Source organism: Carya illinoinensis, chromosome 10 (assembly GCF_018687715.1).
Source record: "Carya illinoinensis cultivar Pawnee chromosome 10, C.illinoinensisPawnee_v1, whole genome shotgun sequence".
NCBI classification, from domain to species: Eukaryota; Viridiplantae; Streptophyta; class Magnoliopsida; order Fagales; family Juglandaceae; genus Carya; species Carya illinoinensis.
This window is the reverse complement of record NC_056761.1, coordinates 9,811,503-9,830,923: the sequence shown is the minus strand read 5'-3', so window position 1 is coordinate 9,830,923 and position 19,421 is coordinate 9,811,503. Positions and strand designations below refer to the sequence as shown.

The 19,421-nt window shown below is 35.4% G+C and overlaps 2 protein-coding genes, 1 long non-coding RNA gene and 1 other non-coding gene across 5 annotated transcripts; 3 read left to right on the top strand and 1 right to left on the bottom strand.

The window, feature by feature from the left end:
* Window positions 1-1,069: 1,069 nt before the first annotated feature.
* LOC122279234 (scarecrow-like protein 13) lies at window positions 1,070-5,598 on the top strand. Its single transcript, XM_043089687.1, has 2 exons — window positions 1,070-1,222; window positions 3,474-5,598. The coding sequence occupies exon 2, from the start codon at window positions 3,710-3,712 to the stop codon at window positions 5,336-5,338; it is 1,629 nt and encodes a 542-aa protein (XP_042945621.1). The 5' UTR covers window positions 1,070-1,222; window positions 3,474-3,709; the 3' UTR covers window positions 5,339-5,598.
* A 3,909-nt stretch (window positions 5,599-9,507) lies between these two features.
* Window positions 9,508-11,436, top strand: LOC122278998. Its single transcript, XR_006229414.1, has 2 exons — window positions 9,508-9,896; window positions 11,003-11,436. It is a non-coding gene; the product is annotated as an uncharacterized LOC122278998 (long non-coding RNA).
* On the top strand, window positions 10,279-10,371 carry LOC122280166. Its single transcript, XR_006229753.1, has one exon. It is a non-coding gene; the product is annotated as a small nucleolar RNA SNORD96 family (small nucleolar RNA).
* Window positions 11,437-11,634: 198 nt separating the features above from the next.
* LOC122278997 (pentatricopeptide repeat-containing protein At5g64320, mitochondrial) lies at window positions 11,635-17,943 on the bottom strand. Of its 2 annotated transcripts, XM_043089237.1 has the most exons (4): window positions 17,850-17,943; window positions 17,508-17,819; window positions 12,307-14,904; window positions 11,635-11,983 (listed from the first exon to the last, which is right to left on the bottom strand). In XM_043089237.1, exons 1-3 carry the CDS (start codon window positions 17,885-17,887, stop codon window positions 12,708-12,710), a joined length of 2,547 nt encoding a protein of 848 aa, XP_042945171.1. In that variant the 5' UTR covers window positions 17,888-17,943; the 3' UTR covers window positions 11,635-11,983; window positions 12,307-12,707. The 2 variants fall into 2 exon arrangements, with proteins under 2 accessions (XP_042945171.1, XP_042945170.1); XM_043089236.1 differs by having other exon boundaries at window positions 17,508-17,917.
* Window positions 17,944-19,421: the final 1,478 nt, after the last annotated feature.

Sequence of the window (19,421 nt, the reverse complement as noted above, 5' to 3'; positions counted from 1 at the left end):
AAAAAAATACTTATAAAAAAATAATACAAAATTAATCACCATAATTATAATAGCGACATGCTCAACGAGAAGTGCTGACAGCTCACTGGCACCGTCCTTCAATATTATTTATTAAGTTTATCCAATTGAATTATGAATGAGCACGTGGCACGTTTTTACTGAACAGTATTTAATGCAGCCTTCGTCGTGATCGGTACGCTCCTGAAATATCTGGTACGAAACGCGAGGGACAGTACTTGCAAGTTGCAAGGGCTCACGTGACCAGCCCTGGTCCTCGGACCGCCTGATTCCCCCCATACCAAGTGGATTTACACGTAAGCCAAACTCCTTTGTTTTTCCTTTTTTTAATAATTGGTGGCGGCTTCGGTGAATGGGAGCGTCCGAGGGTGAGAGAGGGAGAGAGAGAGAGAGAGAGAGGATATGAAAATGCCCTTGATCTCTTCATTTATTTACGTTATTGCAATTTCACTCCCTAGCACTAGCACACAGAAATTGTCAAGCGTGTCTCAAATAGACCCATCGATTTTTCCCAAAACCAGGGGACCACAAATTTTCAGTAAAAATATGTGTATACTTGACTAATTAAAATGAAAATAAGCCTGATTAAATAATATCACATATAATTATAAAATATATAAATATCGTATAATTATTTTAAAAATTAATAAAATATATTATAAAAAATAATTTTTTATATAAATTTTATATTTATTTATTTTTTTAACGTAATTATATGATATTTATAAATTCATGATTGTAATTATTATTTATCTTAAATTAAATCATAATTATTTATTTATCTTAAATTAAATCATAATTTACATTAAATAATTACATTAATGATACGTAAATTAATGTATCACTCTAGTATTAATTAAGGACTCTGTGCTCGTTATCTCTAACCAGTCGTAGCCTCTATTTGAATAATGTCGGGCCAGATAAAATCACTGCCAGCTGTGAATTAACAAAAGCCCAGTTGCCTTCTTTGCTTACGACATTGCCAAAATTCAAATCACATCATCGTCGTCGTCATCCCCTAAAGTGGCAATATTGTCATTAGTGGAGAAGTTGAGGACAATTGTTGTACAGATGTTTCTATAAACTTCATCAGAAACGCTCCAGATGCATCCCTACACGAGGCCAGAGAACGAGCTCATTCTGTGGTATTGACGGAGAGAATCTCATCTTTAAGAGACAAAGCGAAAATGGCTCGATGTCTCAGGTGTGCATAATTACTATATATACTTGTTTGTTTGTGATTATTATCTCATGCTAGTGTTGGCTTCTTCTGTATGGGTTTTCGGGTTGTTCGTTGAAGTTCTATTTTTTGAGTATTTTTGGGCAGCCACTGATTTTTCTGTGTCATTTTGGGTCTTTGTGGACGTGGGTTATTGTTTTTCTCTGCTTTGGATTGATTTAGAGCCCTGGGTTCTGTTTTTATTGATGTTTTCATAATATGGTTATATAAATTTTTGTTTGAATTTATGTAAGGTGGGATCTTCTCTTTCGTTTTACTTTGGCGTCTAAAAGTGGAATTTGCATTTTTGTCACCCTTCTTTGTTTTGTTTTCTTTTTTTAATGGTTGAGGTTTGAAAATCTAATTCCTTTATTGCAATTCTCGTGATGACAATTCAAGGATACATATTACATGTTATGATGGAATCCCAAGCTTTGTGTGAGAAGCGTGCTTGGTTTTTTGAGGATTTTGTGATTGCTTTGAGATTGTTTTAGTTCTTAACGGAAAACTCGAGTTATTTTTCAAGTCTGATTTGTTATGAATTTGGATGTTGATTCTTTTTCCTACATCTTAGATTGGACATACTTTCTTTGTCATTTGAGGTAGTTTTTTTTTTTTTTTCTCCTTTTTTTCCTTCAAATTCATTTGTAGTTCTTCTCTCTCTATCCGAGTAACTTTTTACGCCTACAAAGTTACTTTTTCATAATATGGAGAATTGACGTAGATTAATATCGCTATAGAGAATCTATTTTATTCCTTTACGGTAAATGCTTGAAGTCACCGACACACAATTCATTGTCGTTGTTTACTGAAAAATGCAAGATTCTTCATTAACATCCATCTGACAGTGGGGTAAATTGAGTATGTCTAATTAGAATCGTGGATTCTATTGTTTCTCAACTTGCTAAGTTTCTGAAGTTGGTGTAGACCATATATGTTTTAGGCGATATTTATGTTTGTGATCTAGGGATTGGGACCCGCAGGGCCTTATTATATTGTGTTGTAAAAGTGGATACATTTGTGCTGGATCTGCACAAATTTCTTTTTAGTACTCTGCATGATATGTTGGAAAATATTGACGATGGTTTGAACTTTGAAGAATATGGAAGAATGAAAGTAGTTCTATATCTTTTATAATTTTTAATTAGGAAGTGCCATTTAGTCCTTTGCACAGAAACTGGTTTCTAAGTTCTTTGTATAGATATAGCACCTGAGCAAATGTTTTAGTTGCTCTTAACGATTCCTTACAAGTATATGACTATCCAGCCAAGAAAGTCAAAAGAAGAGAAAAGAAACAAGGTGAAGGCATTTATCATAGAAGTTGCCATATTAATATTTTGTCAAGGTTGGAAGCAAAAGTGTCAACAACCTGCTACCAATATTATCCAATAACCATGTCCGCGAATGGTGGTTTAAACTCCTAGGAGGTCCTGAACCAGGGCAAATATAGCCCTAGAACTAGAGATTAAGAGCCAAGATCTCATGGTGCAATAGCATGTATATATCAGGCCACTCATATGACCCATTCGCAATGGATTCATAGCCTGCCCAATTTCTACCTGAGCCAAAATTTAGTTGAAGAGGATCTTGGCCATAACAAGTCTGAGAATAGGTATCATGGCTTGGGACATGGTATCGCTCTTGATCAACTTAAAGTGGATGTTCAATGTTGTACTTTTCAATTCTTAATTTATTCAAGTTTTGTGGTCTCCATAACCGTCCTTTGCGTTGGATTTGCATTGATTGTACATGTTAGTCTAATTCAAGTGACTGCAAACAAGATCCATTGTCACAAGATATTTTACCTATTTTATATCTTAGAAAAGCACCTGGCTATTGCATTTGAGTCAGTATTAAGACTCTTTGGTAACACAAATAGGATGTCCAAAATAGTACCATTAACGTCTTTCATATGGACAAAATTTACAAAGTTCAATGAACCTGACCTTTTCTTTCCACTTTGGCACTTTCTGCGTAGTGCATCTTTGTTAATCCGTTTGATATTTTAAAAACAATGAAACTTCCATCTTCTACCATCTGTATCTTGAATCATTGCCATTGGTGTTCATGGATTCTAGTTGTTTGTTTATGACTCGTTTACACCACAATAGTTGGTTGATTTCAGGTTTTATAATTTTATGTTTAGTATCATTGCTCTTTGAATGCCTTTCTTGGTTCTTTTTTTCCTTCAACATTGATGTAGTGATCATGTTTAATCTTTTTCCTTTCTTGGCAGATTATGTTGGTGTAAAATTTTTCTTGCCGATGCAAAAGAATTTTGTGGCTGTTCCTGACAAACAAATCATCTAGCTGTTTATTTGCTGTGTGCCCAACTGTTTATCAAGATTTGCTGTAAAATTTTATGTCCTGTTTCAACAAATAGTTGAAATATCAAAGTTCAGGGAGCGCTTTTATTGCCACCAGCAATCTCGTGTTTGTTTCTTGGCCAAGTAAGTCTATTATTATCTGTAGATGCAAACATCTCGGGAACATCATAGGTCAGCCAGCTTGCAAGGGTTGTACCACCAGCCTTTGCAAGATCCCTATTGTTTGTCTAATTTCCAGATTTTAGAAAACAATATGTGCCCTGATAATGGCAACCAAGGAACAAGTATTTCGTTCAAACCATCTAAGGAACAATACTTCACTCTGGAATCATCCCCGTCAACTGCTGGTTACACTGTCTGTGATTCCCCTTCTGTCACTAGCTGCTTGTCTAACATAAGTCCCTTTTCCGCCCAAGTTTCTCAGTCATACCTGTCAGATCCACATCATTCTCCCAACAACTATGGATCGCCTGTAAGTGGTTCTTCTGTTGCTGATAATGGTAATGAATTTAGGCACAAGAGAAGGGAAGCTTTGTTGGGTTCTGGACCAGATATTGCCGACAGCTTCTATAATTCTGTCAATAGTGGGATCCACCAATTAACTTCCATGTCAATTCGGGATTGGAATCAATTGGTTGAAAATATCTCCAGGTTAGACCTGAGAGAGGTGCTCAAATACTGTGCAGAAGCGGTATCCAATAATGATGTGTCATTGGCAGATGCTCTAATGGAAGTGTTGGAGAAGAGGGTATCGATCTCTGGGGATCCTGTCCAACGTTTGAGTGCTTACATGTTGGAAGGACTTAGAGCAAGGTTAAAACGTTCAGGGACTGTAATCTACAAATCCCTGAGGTGTGAACCAACAAGCACAGAACTAATGTCGTACATGTCTATCCTTTATGATATTTGTCCCTACTGGAAATTTGCTTACATATCTGCAAATGTTGTGGTTGAGGAAGTTATGGAAAATGAACCCAGAATCCACATCATTGATTTCCAAATTGCACAGGGTAGTCAGTGGATGTCCCTCATCCATTCTCTTGCACGTCGGCCTGGAGGGCCTCCACTTGTCCGCATCACAGGTGTTGATGATTCCCAATCAGCTCATGCTCGAGGTGGAGGACTTCATATCGTAGGGCAGAAGCTGTTGGATTTTGCCAAGTCATGCCATGTACCATTTGAGTTTCATGCTGCTGCCATGTCTGGTTGCGAGGTTGAGCGAGAAAATCTGAGGGTTCAGCCTGGGGAGGCCCTGGCCGTTAATTGCCCGTACGTGTTGCACCACATGCCAGACGAGAGTGTGAGCACACAGAATCATAGAGACACACTATTGAGGCTGGTCAAAAGTTTGTCGCCCAAGGTTATGACTCTTGTTGAGCAAGAATCCAACACCAACACTTCCCCTTTTCCTTCAAGGTTCAAGGAGACAATGGAATATTATACAGCCATGTTTGAATCAATCGATGCGGCTCGCCTCCCGAGAGATGACAGGCTACGGATCCGTGCAGAAGAGAACTGTGTGGCCCGTGACATAGTAAACATGATAGCTTGCGAGGATACTGAGAGAGTGGAGCGGCACGAAATGCTGGGAAAGTGGAATGCAAGACTTAAAATGGCGGGATATACTCCACTAACATTGAGTTCCTCGGTGACTAATGCTGTCGTGGATCTACTAAAGCTCTATAATGAGAACTATAGTATCATGGAGAGGGATGGGGCCCTCTACCTACGTTGGAAGAACAGGTGTATGGCCACCTCTTCAGCTTGGAGGTGAAAGTGATTTGCTCTTGAGAATTTCTGTAAATCTTATTTTTGTCATTTTTGTAATGATTGCTAGAGCATTAGAGTGTTATATGCAGTTCTATAGATTAGAAAGTAGTACTGTTCCAAAAACATTAACCTTAGAGCATAAAGCTGAATCTCTGTATTCACTGTACATGTCTACCAAAAATGAAAGAAAATAGGTCTCAGTCGCCCTGCACCTGGGAGGTTGGTTGCCAAGAAATTTCCCGGCTAGCCTCAATTACCAATCAACATTGTCTTCATTTACTATCCAGGTCGCAAGCATGCAGGGACAGGTTTACATTTTACTTGTGGTTTCACTTTCAGGGAGTAGATATTAAAGCCAGACTTTCCTGCGCTTCCATAACAGAGTTTATGCTCGAGAAAGCATTGCATCCCCTCAGTCAGCAATGAGCCTGAGTACAAACGGTACAAACAGAGCATTCATGAGCATAACCATCACCCCCAAAGCAATTAAAATAATTCAATTTTTTCAAATCTCAAAACAAAAATAATATTTAAAAATAATATTTCTACAATATTTTAACTCACAATTTGAAGTATTATATCGAATTATATTAGTTTATATGTTTATTTATCATGTACTTTCCTTGATTTCTCCGAGGTACCATAGATAATTACTTGGAACCCAAAAGAGATATGGATTAATCACTCATTTGTTGGATGTTCCTATCCATCACCCCCAACATGGTGTCATGGATAACCTCTCAACAAATTTTCTTTACAAATAATCAGTCATGGGACACAGAATCTGAAACTGAAACAAAGCACCTTGAAAACACCCAAAAAAACAAATTCACCAAAGTAAAAAGTGGCAAAAAATGAGAACATTTTAATATCCATTTACTACACTGATGACATTGTAATAATTTATAAAAATTGGTAATGCATCATTGTCACATCTATTAGTAACCCAATACCAAAAAAAAAAAAAAATACATACATCCTTATGTAAGCCATCCAATTTTAAAAACATAATCAAGAAATTATTAGTTATTTTGAAAATATAAATGGTGTGATACTCATCCTTTTATAGATTTTCATATCATTAAATTACTTATACAATATCATATAATAAAAATTGTTAAATTTTGTCACAATATATTATATTCTACGGAGTTTGTCATTTAAATGGTTGATATAAGAAATTACTTAAAATGGGTTATATCAATCTATTCGATTAAATCGATCATTAAAATGGTTGATATAAGAAATTACTTAAAATCGATCATTTCATGCTCGATTAAATGCATGAAATGATCAGAAAATTTATAACATATAATGAAAAGTAAAAGGTTAAAAAAATATATATAATCAAGAATGGGTTCTATTAATTAATTACTATTTAGGAAGAAACTGAAATACAAAATAAATGCCAGTAAAAGTCTGTTGATTAGATGAAGAGAATCACACATATTTTATCTTTCAACTACCAATGATCACGACTTTGTCACTTGTCACGCCATTTGATTAATGCAACATGCTAGCTGTTTTTTTGGTAGTTGGCGGTAGTTAATTTGTCAGTTTTTCTAATTAATTCGAAATGCTCGCAGGTGTATTTTCTTTTTTTTCAAAAACTCTATATATAGTCACTTTTACGTATTACTTATGCACTTTATTAATGAATTTAATGTGATTGACTGCGTCACATTTTTTTAAATATAAAATAACTATTTTCATCAATTATATCAGTGAAGCACATAAAAAATATGTCAAAATAACTGTTTGTAGCAAAATTCTTTTTTATCTTTTTTTTTTTTTTTAGTGCACAAGTATTATTACATGAACTTAATTAATTAGTTTGCACATCCACCTGAAATAAAAAAGAAACGAAAAAGAGAAATGTTTTGCATGGAAGAAAACTCATGCGACTTGGGCATGATATGCATGCATAGATCAGCATATTATTGTAATGAATTTTAGCAACAAAAATGCAGGTTGGTGACATGAGTAGTCCTTAAGACTTAGATCATGGATCACGAAGGCAATTATTTTCCATCAAGAGTAGTTTCAATCACATTCCTAAGATATTGGAGGAAATCAATCATATTTCATTCGTTTCATTTCTACTTGCGCGTAAGGTAAATAAAGTCAAATCTCATCAAAATTTCAAAATTTTGAAATGCTTTAGTATTGATGGTTATCTTACCATTTGATCAAATTTGTGCGAGTATTCTAAATTATAATGGTTACATTTCGAATTTGTTCGACGAAAAGCAAGGTAGATCAATGAAACTATTGTCTAAATTATAAAGTACCATCTCTAAATGGGGAATAATTACAAAGTAAAATTATATCATAGACCCAAAAAAAGAATGATAATGCTATTTTCTTTTTAACACATGCTTCTTTCATGCAACAATGAGTTTCTCAATTAAAACTCAGGATTAGATCTTATTTGATTTATTTAGAATTTATTTGATTTAAATGACTTTATGATATACAAGATTGTTGTATGCTAGACAATCCCCTTCCAATGTCGTCTTTATACATCACACAAATAATACAAAATACCATTTGTTATTCTGATAATAGTTATATTACACATTATCTCATGTATCTTTTATTCAGTGCATATTAAATCATTGGTTGTTTCATATTGAATGGCAAGTGATTGCAATTTATACTTTGAAAGCTTATTGCATAATTAGTATCACATTCCTTAAATTTGTAGGTGCATTTTTTACAGTTGCAAATAAAATATGATTCGTGATCATTGTGAGGAACCAGATTCAGATTGGTAGATTATGCAACAAGCGATGGAGTCTAATGTCCTCTCGGTCAATTCTTCCATCATCCAACCATCACTATACCCTCCACTAGTTTTCAACTAACTTAGGGTTTCATAATATATCCGAAAAGTATTTCCACGAACCATCTTTTCCTTGATTATTAATTACATCAATATGGGTCCTATGCAGCAGAGTGAAGGAATGATGATCACTTCTTATTAGAGTGATCAAAACATATGTGATCATTGTCAAGGATGTATGGATACTCTTGTATTCAATTTGCATTAAACATGTTTCATGAATAGTTACATGAACCTCTACACCAAAATATGAAAGCAAAAGGACAACAATATCAAGAAATAGAGGTGGCAATATATTACACGACCCGTTAACCCAACACGAACACGACATGATAATGTGAGTTAGGGTTTAGTCTTAACGGGTTCGGATTAAAACGGGTTGACTCGTTAATACACGAATTGCTTAACGGATTGATAACTGATCAATCCGTTATGACAAGTTATAACCCATTATGACACGTTAAGAAAGTTTAAATTACAATTATACCCTTATACCTAAAAATAAAATTGTTAGAATTTTGATTTCAATATTTTTATTGTTTGGATTATAATTTTAGACTTATAGTTAGATTTATAATTTTTATAAATATTGTGATTTTAAAATTTATATAAAATTATATTAAATTTAATAAAGTCAAATTGGTTAATTTCGGATTTATTCAACTCATTTACATAAATAGTTTGAAACGAGTTGTATTATATCGTGTTAACCTATTTCATAATATTCACTAATGGGTCAAAACGGGTTGACACAACACGACCCGTTATGTTAACGGGTCGTGTTAAAGTTTGAGATTTTGACACGATAAGCTTAACAGGTCGGGTTAGGATTGAGCTATATAGTATAATATACATGCTTTGACACGACATGAACACGACCCGTTGACACAATTTGACACCCCTATTGAGAGATGCATTATGAGGTGCTTGCATGGGTGGTTAGGCAAAGTCTGAATTGAGGGATCCTTGGAGCCACACTCTTTGTAACTCATCTTGACACATTCAATAAAAGCACTTGCTTCTACTCTATATGCTAATGCTTACAATATATTGTAATGAGAATTCTGTATGAAAGAAACAAAAGAAAAGTGTTTCTACATTTTTTAACTTCATAAGCTACTGTCTGATTTTATATCATCCTCAAGCTCAAACTATTAATTTTGACAATTACCTTCAAACTACCAAAAAAAAATCTTTATCAATTTCATAAAATTAATTGACATACATACCCCTCAGAAAATATTTCAGATTTCAAAATAAAAAATTAAAATAATTCATAAAAATTAAAAAATATAAAATAAAAATATGAATAATTTATAAATATTTTCTCAGATTTATTTTTTCAAAAATAAGTTAATTTGAAAAAAAAAACGATTTTTTTAATTGGGCCTCTATCGATGTCTCCGACGCCTCGTGAGCCCAAGCCCGATTATTTTTTGAGACATTTGACAGTAAACCCTAATTTTCCTTGGCAGCGGCCGCAGAAGCTGCCTTTCCATAAACCACGTCTATTCTCAGCCGCCCGATTGACATCTAACCGCACAGATCCAATGCAATATCAGCTATAAATAACCCTCAAAACCCCCGAAGGATGTCAGTCTTGGGGGATTAGGGTTCATCTATCATGCTTGCCGTCTTCTAGGTCCTAGTCTCTCTCTTCTTTTTGCCATATCCTGATTATCATGAATCGCTGTTTGCCGTCTTAGACAGTATCAAGGTACTGAATTTGGTTGTTGATCTTAAGACTTTTGTCGAGGCTATTGTGTGTTACCCATGTAATGGTGGCTTTCTACGTTTGAATGGGTTATTGTCGGATATGTGACAGGGGATTTTAGATCCAATCCCTTACTTGATGCGGAGCAAACTTTGTTGTGTTTGCAAATTCCCAAGTTAATGTCACAAAGCAATGCCTGTTGACGTTGACGGTCCTCCCAATTTTATTGGGAGCTCCTCCGTCGACGGGCAGTCTCATATTCCATTGCCTTGTGGAGCGGCGTTGCTGCCTTTACCATTTGGGACTGGCCATGAGACAGACATTTAGTATTTTGTCACCAAATCTCTTCTTTTATTTTGCTTAGTTTTGTGTTGCTATTTGAATATTGCCGATGATGACATTGTATACCCAAATACCATCTTTCGGGACTGAATGGCTTGTAAAATGGCCTTGCTGACATTTTGCAATTCTGAGGCATTATTAGAAATAGAAAAATGCTGTCTTTGTGGGTTTTTGTTTTATACTGTTATATTGTTCTCAACTTGGGTTTATTTCGATTGGAGTGGGGTTGAAAGCAATCGGTCTTGATTGTGTTTTGTATTTGAGTTTAGTATCGGATTGGATCCAACTTCAAGGTGGTCTGTCTTTAAAATTTTGAGTTTTGTTTGTATTATTAAGTTGTTTATATTAAGTTACTTGTAAAAAAAAATAATAATTAAGTTATATTTGACGAGACTTGTCAGGATTTTGGAAGTTCAACCATGGTTTTTAAATGCATGATATGCATATATTTTCTACTTGCAAGTAATTCGAAGTGGTTTCTGAAACGTTTGTCCGTTCAAGCATAATGGCATGATCCTTCTTTGGGTTCATTTGGTACATATTTTCTCCAAAATAAACTGTACGGTTGAAGCAGATAGGTTTGAGTCTGGTAATTTTTTTTTTTTTTGAATATGGGTCAAGTGGCTGTTGTCTTTTTAATCGCTGGTCCACTTGCAGGATGCCTAGAATCATGTTTTTTCGTTCGATGGAAATCCGAACTTCAATCTGTTTTGTTAATTTTATAACCTTTTTGTTCTTTTGTTTCAAATACTGCATAATTGGGACAGAGCACAGTAAATTGATCCCAGAATGATGTGGATGGGGGGCATGATTCGGACGAAGTACCGCAAATTGTCCCAGAATGATGTGGAAATCTGTAGATATGCTTGTAATTAGAATGCATAATGATGTAATTTTTTTTATCATCTGGTTTCTTTATAAGTCTCTGCTTTCTCAGCTGGGTAACTTGAATTACCATCGGAGGGATTGGCATTGCAAATGTTAAATGCAAGCATGTGTTGTTCATCAATGGCAATATCGGGGAATTTAAGATTGGATACTAACGGTTGGCTGCAACGTGGTGTTCATCGATGATGGAGAAATCTAATGATATTAGGTTAGAATAAGCTTTTTCACCTAGGGAAATATGTACCCGAGGATCGCCAGTTATTTCTTCCTTGTAAAAAGTTTGATTAATAATAAATTATGGGTCTCTCCTGGATATCAATTGTGCAAAAATTTCTCAAATTTTCTTGTAGTTGCAGAATTTGGTTGTTGCTTCGAAGAACCACAAAAATTATAGGCCCACCTCTTTCAAAAACCAATGTTTATTGGAGTAGTAATAGATTTTTTCACTTTTGTTTAAAGGAATGTACAAGATTTTAAGACTGTAGAAATCATTTCGTCTGAGAAGATTGCATAAAGTTAAGTCGCTTGCCTTCTGTCTTATTGAAATGCGAGATTTGGCAGCTAAGATACAATTGTGTCTTAATGTACAACAAGGACCAAGGATGTAAATCGAATGGTTTTCTATCATATGAGAAGAAATGAATAGCTTTTGTATGATGATGAATGTAACGGTATAATTTAAGCAGACATTAGCTTGTATTTGTTGCAATGCCAGTCAAAACTGCATTCCTCCTGAGTTTCTGTATGGAAGAAACGAAACAAACAACCCAGCCTCAGCACATAGTTCCAAACTTGAAGATGTTTTCTTGCTCCATGATATAAGGATTTGAAACGTTTGCTCTGCTAGCCAGGGCCGCACACTGAAACAAACAAAAAGGAGGGGTTAAAACAGGCAAATGGCTAATACCTTCCATGTCTCCAAACCTCTCATGTATAATACCTGAGGGCCACAACCAGACTTCTGATTTTCGAAAGACAACTCAGACAATTAAGATTTCCTACAAAGTTTCAATGGAGGAGAAAAGTTGACTCCCTAATTTGATAATGAGAAAAAAATGAAGCATTGATGTTTGGACTATGCATGAAGTTCCATAAGTAAACAAAAGCTTCTAAAAGTAAATAAAGAAGTACAAGAATGCATCAGTAAAATAATTTTCATACGAGTAAAAGATAACATGATCACCTCAAGCTTCACCATGATCATTTCCCCTATACATCTAATGGTTAAACCTTCTTCTCCCTTCAACATTGCAAGATTCTGATGCACTAACAGAGAACAGCTAGCCGACTTTTTCCCAGCATACCAAACCCAAAGTCCAATCGGCAGGTACAAAGATGTCCAGATAAATCAAATGCAACCCAATGAAGCTCTGAATGCCCTTTTTTGGGAAAATACCCATTTCCCCCAAATAAAATCGCAGAAGAGACCATATGGGAATCACCTTCATACCATCAGAATAATTTCTGCCAGAGAGCAAGGGTCCAAATCTCCCAATTGCATGTCCCAGAAAATCCAAAACAAGAAGCTCAAGTCATGACACTGAAAAAAGATCATTTTATGTGAGCAGCACTTCCTTCAAGACACTAAAACAAGGCTGAGGTAAAGGTCTGACTCTCCATGGCACTTTCTCTAACAAAATTGGTGACCAATAAATACCATGTCACATCATTAGGTACAAAACCATTATCCACACCCTCACGCAGGAATAAATAAGCATCATCAAACATGCCCTCTCTGCAGTAACAACGGATTAAAGTGTTATAAGTAATAGCATCAGCACGGATTCCTTCAATTTGTATTCTATCAAAGAGATTCAAGGCCTCTCCAAGACGCCCCATCTTGCATAGACCATTTATCAGGGTATTGTATGTGACTATATCTGGTGTCAAACCCCGATGAATCACACTCCTAAGAAACTCAAGTGCATTATGTACTTTTCCAACTCTACAAAGACCATTGATCAAAATATTGCATGAGACATTATTGATATTCAGTCCCTTACTCATCATTTCTTCAAACAGTCCCAATCCTTTCTCAATAGCCCCAGCTTTACAGAGTGCCTTCATTAGGCCATTATAGGTTATTACATCAAGAGGGCACCCTCTAAACAGCATCTCATCCACAAGCTTAAGGGCTTCCTGGATCCCACCTCTTCTTAGGAAAGCATGAATCAAAGTGTTATAAGTCACAGAGTTGGCAATTACACCCTCCAGTAACATATCATGGTGGACTCTCATTGCCTCTTCCATCTTACCGACCTTGCACAGTCCAAATATTACTGAATTAAATGTAAATATATCGGGTTTACATCCTTTCCTAGACATTTCACCAATCATTACCAAAGCTTCATGAACTTTTTCATTCTTGCACAGAGCACATATAAGGCAATTGTATCCCACTGTATTCAGACTAAGACCCTTTGTTGACATCTCATTTAAAGCTTCACCAGCTTCCTCTAGTTGGCCTTCTTTGCAGAAACCATCTATCAATATTGTGTATGTAACTACATTAGGCTCACAACCCCTAGTTGTCATCTCATTAACCAATTCACGAGCAGAAGCCAAGCAACCCTTCTTGCAAAGTCCCCGAACCAGTATGTTAAACGTAAAGACATCTGGGACACAGATGGTATTTAGCATAAAATCATTCATAACAGCCATGGCGTCTTCAAACCTTCCACAGGTCACATACCCATTGATTAACGTATTGAAGAGCACAACATTTGGAACAGGCACTTTGTTCAACAATGCCCTTGCTTCATTTACTTGCCTCATTCTACACAACCCATGCATTAAAACTCCATAAGTTATATTATCAGGAGAAAAACCCCGAAGAAGCATCCGATCAACCAACTTTGCCGCTTCTTGAATCCGATTAAGCTTGCAAAGGCCATGAATAACATCATTGAAGGTCTGAACATCAGGTGCACAGCCCATAAGAAACATTTCGTCCAAAAGTTTCAAAGCTTCATTCACTCTTTCACTCTTATAGAGTGAATGTATCAGAGTCTGGTATACCACTGAATTCGGCACACAACCATGCTTTGTCATGTCCCTAAGAAGAGAGCATGCGGAATCCACCTCATTAACCATACAAAGTGCTTTCATCACCACCCCAAATGTGTACACAGTAGGAGAAACACCTTTACTTAACATGTCATAGAAAACATTTGGTGCAACTTTAGGACAATTCCCAGCCACCAATATATCCAGCACAACATTGTAAGATCTGAAGGTTGGCTCGCAAGAATAAAGACCCCTCATATCCAGAAGCAACCTAGTTGCTTGCCCTGGTAGACCAGCTCTTCCATAATATTTCATAATTAAGAGGAAAAGTGACTCTCTAAAAACAATCCCTTCATCTTTCATCTGCCCCAGCAGCCTATCTATGACTTTGAACTCCCCTGCCGCCCCAAGCTTATCTACCAGCACATAATACACATCAAACGAATGGCAATAGCTCTTTTGAGCACCCGCCCACTTGAATATCTCCATCGATGTGGGCACATCAAGGGGTAGCTCAAGCAATTTACATAGCTGATAGGGGCTGATTTGATTAAGTGACTTCCTAAGCTGTTTGAGGTCAAAAGGTTTAATTAACCTTTCCCACTCAGTCTCAGACTCTGATCTATTGTCATCATTCCCTGCTGTATCAGTAAAATCTCTACCAGCCCCACTTGAGGTGAAGAAAGCACGTCTATGACAAAGTTCACAATGATCAGTTAATCTGGTCACAGAATCAGCATGGGGAATTCTATCTAGCACAGAACCAAAGCTCCTCCTGCCAACAAAATATACATTCAACATCAGAGAAATTTCAACCAATGTTCTTTTCGTGACAAAAAAAAAAAAAAATACCTAAGTGAAGTAGGATCCTACTGCAGTAAAAAAAATTATACTGGGTTTTGGACTGGCCCAAAAACAATATCTTCAACTAAAGTGAAGCAGCATATTGAAAAAAAACCTAGATTCAGAAGCAATAATAGAAATGACATTGCAAACTTGTTTTCAATTCTCTAGCTTTTAACTTGTGATTTATAGTTCAAGACACTTGGAAAATTGGGTCAAAGATCTGAAATGCTATTACTTGTTTTTTCCGATTCCCCTAGTAAGCAAAAGCTTTTAACCCAGGAAGTTGCCTAAAAAAATTCCTAAATAATATGGAGCCTACAGGAAGTGATTCTATGCCATATACATCTTCGTTGAGACTTCATCTGTCCTAGGAAAGCGCATCTAAAGAATTTTGGAAATTTCATGGAAGAACTTAACTTGCATGAGATGCAAACAATTATGGTGACACAAAGCAGGTTAATCTATATGCTCGGACTTGCAAAGATTTGAGCTGTATTGCTGCTGTACATGGGGTTCATAAATTGAAAACTACACATTAGGGCCCTTATTGTTATCTGGCCATAAGACACTTGATTATCTCTTTGAGAGCTGATAAATTACATCAAAACTGAGAAACATGCAGCCACCTGTCGTAGATTGGCAGTCAAAATTTGGCACGTAATATTTGGCACGTAAGAAATAAATGGTATTTGTTGTGCCTTACCGGGTACTTGATCTTCCAGATTCTTTATCTTTCTCAAAACGCTTGAGGTTTTAGGCGTACAGCTCTTATATTTCCCAAATATATCTGCTTTCCAAGGGAGATAAGTCCATCAGGGAAAAGCTGTTTTCCAAAACATGATTTAGTCATCACTTAAATCAGGAACATATCCTGTGTCCTTTAAGATGCAAGTCATATACCTAATCATCTCATATATTTCCGATGATTGTTTATGAGATTTATCACCCTTAAAGAAAAAATGGGACCCATTTCGAATCTCTAACCAGCTATGACCAGGCTCCTTTATGACCCCTGATTCCCTCATCACAGCCCTGACCTCTGCAGCATTGTCCCACAACCCAGAGGTGGCATAAGCATTAGACAAAACCACGTACTTCCCAGGATTTTCTGGTTCCAATTCAAAAAATTTCTTGGCCGCAAGCTTAACCAAGACCATGTCCCCATGAATCCTACAAGCCCCAAGTAAAGCACCCCATATCACTGAGTGCTCCTTACAAGGTGAGTTCAGAACAAACTCATATGCCTCATGTAACCTACCAGCACGACCTAAAAGATCAATCATAGAAGCATAATGTTTCCCTCTTGGCTCAATTCCATAATCTCTGGTCATAGATGAAAAATATGCCCAACCCTGATCAACCAAACCTCCATGGCTACAAGCAGAAATAACTGCAAGAAAAGTAACATAATTTGGTTTGAAACCTTCATTTTTCATCCTATGAAAGAATTCCAAAACCTCTACAACTTTCCCATGCTGGCCGTAACCAGATATTAAGGCAGTCCACGTAATAACATTTCTATTTGAAGACTTTTCAAATACCTGATGTCCATCAGATAAACTACTGCATTTAAAATACATGTCCATGAGGGCACTATTGACCACTACATTTTCCCTAACTTGGCACTTTATCATTACACCATGGGTCCGCTTCCCATGCTCAAGTGTTGCTAAAGTGGCACAGGCTCTGAAGACTGACGCAAAGGTATGTTGGTCTGGCACAAAACCAGTCCATCTCATCTTGTAATAAAGATCTAACCCCACTTCTTCAAGCCCCCTTTGCACATACCCTGCAATCATTGCATTCCACGAGACCAAGCTTGTCCCCAGCAATTTATCGAACAGAATGTGAGCAGTTCCTATATGACCTGATTTCACATACAAAATCAACAATTTGGTCTTCAAATATTCACTGGGATCATATCCGACAACAACCATTTGCCCATGGATTCTTCTCCCATTCGAATACTCTTTCCTAAATATGCACTCCTGCAACAGAAGAGCATAGGTCCCTGGCTCTACTTGCACCCCCGTGATCCACAAGAGCCCAACAGCTTCCCTTAATCTTCCCGAGACACAAAGACCCTTCAGTGTTTTATCCAATTGGAGGTAACCTTTGTAATGCTCCACCTGAAAGCTGGTGATAACCGCATGTTATCAATTCTTTTTTTATAAGTAAACCGCATTTTATCAAATGAACCAGTACATTGCTAAATACTATCCTTCCCCGTTCTAAAGGATAATAAACAGATGGCAATCCCCTTAAACAATGAGCTTTAGAAGAAAAATAATAATAATACGCACAAATTAGCGAATAGTAATTGCAATTTCTCATTCGAATAGTCAGGTATTCAAACTTGTCAATTCAATATTGAACTTGAAGACATCATCTTTGGAACACAACAAAGGCACCCGCCGAAAAGAGCAACATCTATCAACAAGCCGCAAAAACCGAAGCTCAAAATTCAACCATTCCACACAGAAGCTAAATTTAAAAAAAAAAAAAAAGAAGAAGAAGAAGAAGGGCCAATACCTGCCATTGCTTCTCTCAGACTGAATCCTGCGGAGAAGCCTTACGGTTTTTCGGGAGAACATCGGGCCAACGATGGCGTGAATCTCACCGGTCGACGACGGCGGATCCACCTTTACGTGCATGCCACGATTTTGAATTAAAATAAATGAGGATTTGAGCGAGAATATTGTGGGTTTTAGGGGTAGGAAACTTGGGTTCTGGAAAATTATGGAGTTGCATGGATAGGGATTGGAGGCTAAGGAAAAGAAAGCAAGAGGAGTGGGTTTAGTGAGGTGAGAAGAGAAGGCTGACAGAGTTGGGTTTAGAAGACACTTGATCCTTTTTTTTGATATGAGAAGACACTTGATTCTTGAAACAGCTAACATGTATTTTTGCTGCATATGGAAGATAGACACAGCGTTTAGGGATTTGCCACCAACATTGCGTACACACGACACTTCTGTAATTTTGGAGTCGGATTTTAATTTTTTTTATTCATATTTAACTAATTTTTAAATTAGATTTTACATATAATAGATATTTTTTAATGGATTTTCAAGTTTCATGTAAACTAAAAACATTAAAAAATAAAAATAAATTTTTTATATATAAAAAACAAATATTTAACTAAAAATAGTTGATATACCATCTATTCATAATTTCATATTAGAGTCTCGTACTCTCAAATCAACTAAGAACAATAAAATGATTGTTCAACTATCTAGTCAAATCTCAGGTTAACTCGAGGTCCCAAATAACAACTAACAAGTAAGAGCAACCATGAGCCCTCATGATACAATGGAAATCTCAATCATCCAATCTTCCACTTCTAAATAATTTTAAATAGGAAACACAACCATTTAGGGGTAAAAAAAACCTATAAACCGATAAATTTGACTGAATCGGATTGAACCAGTGAGTTCAGTCTGGTTCTAAATCGGTTCGATCTTATACTAGTTACATTTTTTCAAAACTAGTTAAAATCGATTTGGTTTCAATTTTTTTTTCTATCACCGAACCGAACAATGACTAATTCATATAAATATATATTTTAATTTTTATATTACATATATTAGTATATATAATTTTTATATCTAATATATATAATTATATATAAAAAAATCATGTATTATATACTAAATTAATAATTAAAATAACATTAGATTTTAAAATCCTTTATAAATAACTATATATTATCACTATAGTCTATAATATTAGTAGTTATATTAGTAAAATATCACTATATATTATAATATATCACTATAGTCTGTAATATAATTATAATATATATTATAATATACTATAATATATTGTCACTATATTATTATATACTTTAATATATAGCAAATTATAAATACTATATATATAATATATCCAAAAAAATGGACTGAACTGGACTAGAATTGGTAAAATCGAAAGTACTAGTTTAGGAGTGTTATTGGTGTAGTATCAGTTCTTTAAATATCAAAACTGGTGTATACTGGTTTGGTTTTAAAATATATCTAAAATTGAACCGAGTCGGACTAGTTAAAATCCTACAACCAGCCACTCAAATACAAGCCAAATATTGTATTAGAATCTAGTTACATACTATTGTATGATAATCTTGATAATAAATTAATAGTCTTACAATTTATAAATATATATATATTATACACGGTACATGACTCATTATTAGCTAGCCAAGTTTCATATATCCTAATATATGTAATATGGATGATAGTCTTACCATGATATATAGTGTGTGTATGTATAATTCATTGTTAGTCTATTATTATTATTCTTTAATAATTATCAAATTTATTATTAGTCTATTAATATTCTAAAATTTTAACTATTATAGACTTTTTATATGAATATCTATGATATATATATATATATATATAAAATTTTCAAATTTTTATGCAATCTTATTTCTCCTTAAAACATAAAATA

Bases quoted from the DNA above. Each gene is read 5' to 3' on its own strand.
- LOC122279234 (XM_043089687.1), top strand. From the start codon at position 3,710: ATGCAAACATCTCGGGAACATCATAGGTCAGCCAGCTTGCAAGGGTTG.
- LOC122278997 (XM_043089236.1), bottom strand. From the start codon at position 17,887: ATGCAGCAAAAATACATGTTAGCTGTTTCAAGAATCAAGTGTCTTCTC. The intron at 14,905-17,507 runs GTATTGGCCCTT...TTTTGTTGGCAG, and splicing joins TCTGAGAGAAGCAATGGCAG to GAGGAGCTTTGGTTCTGTGC.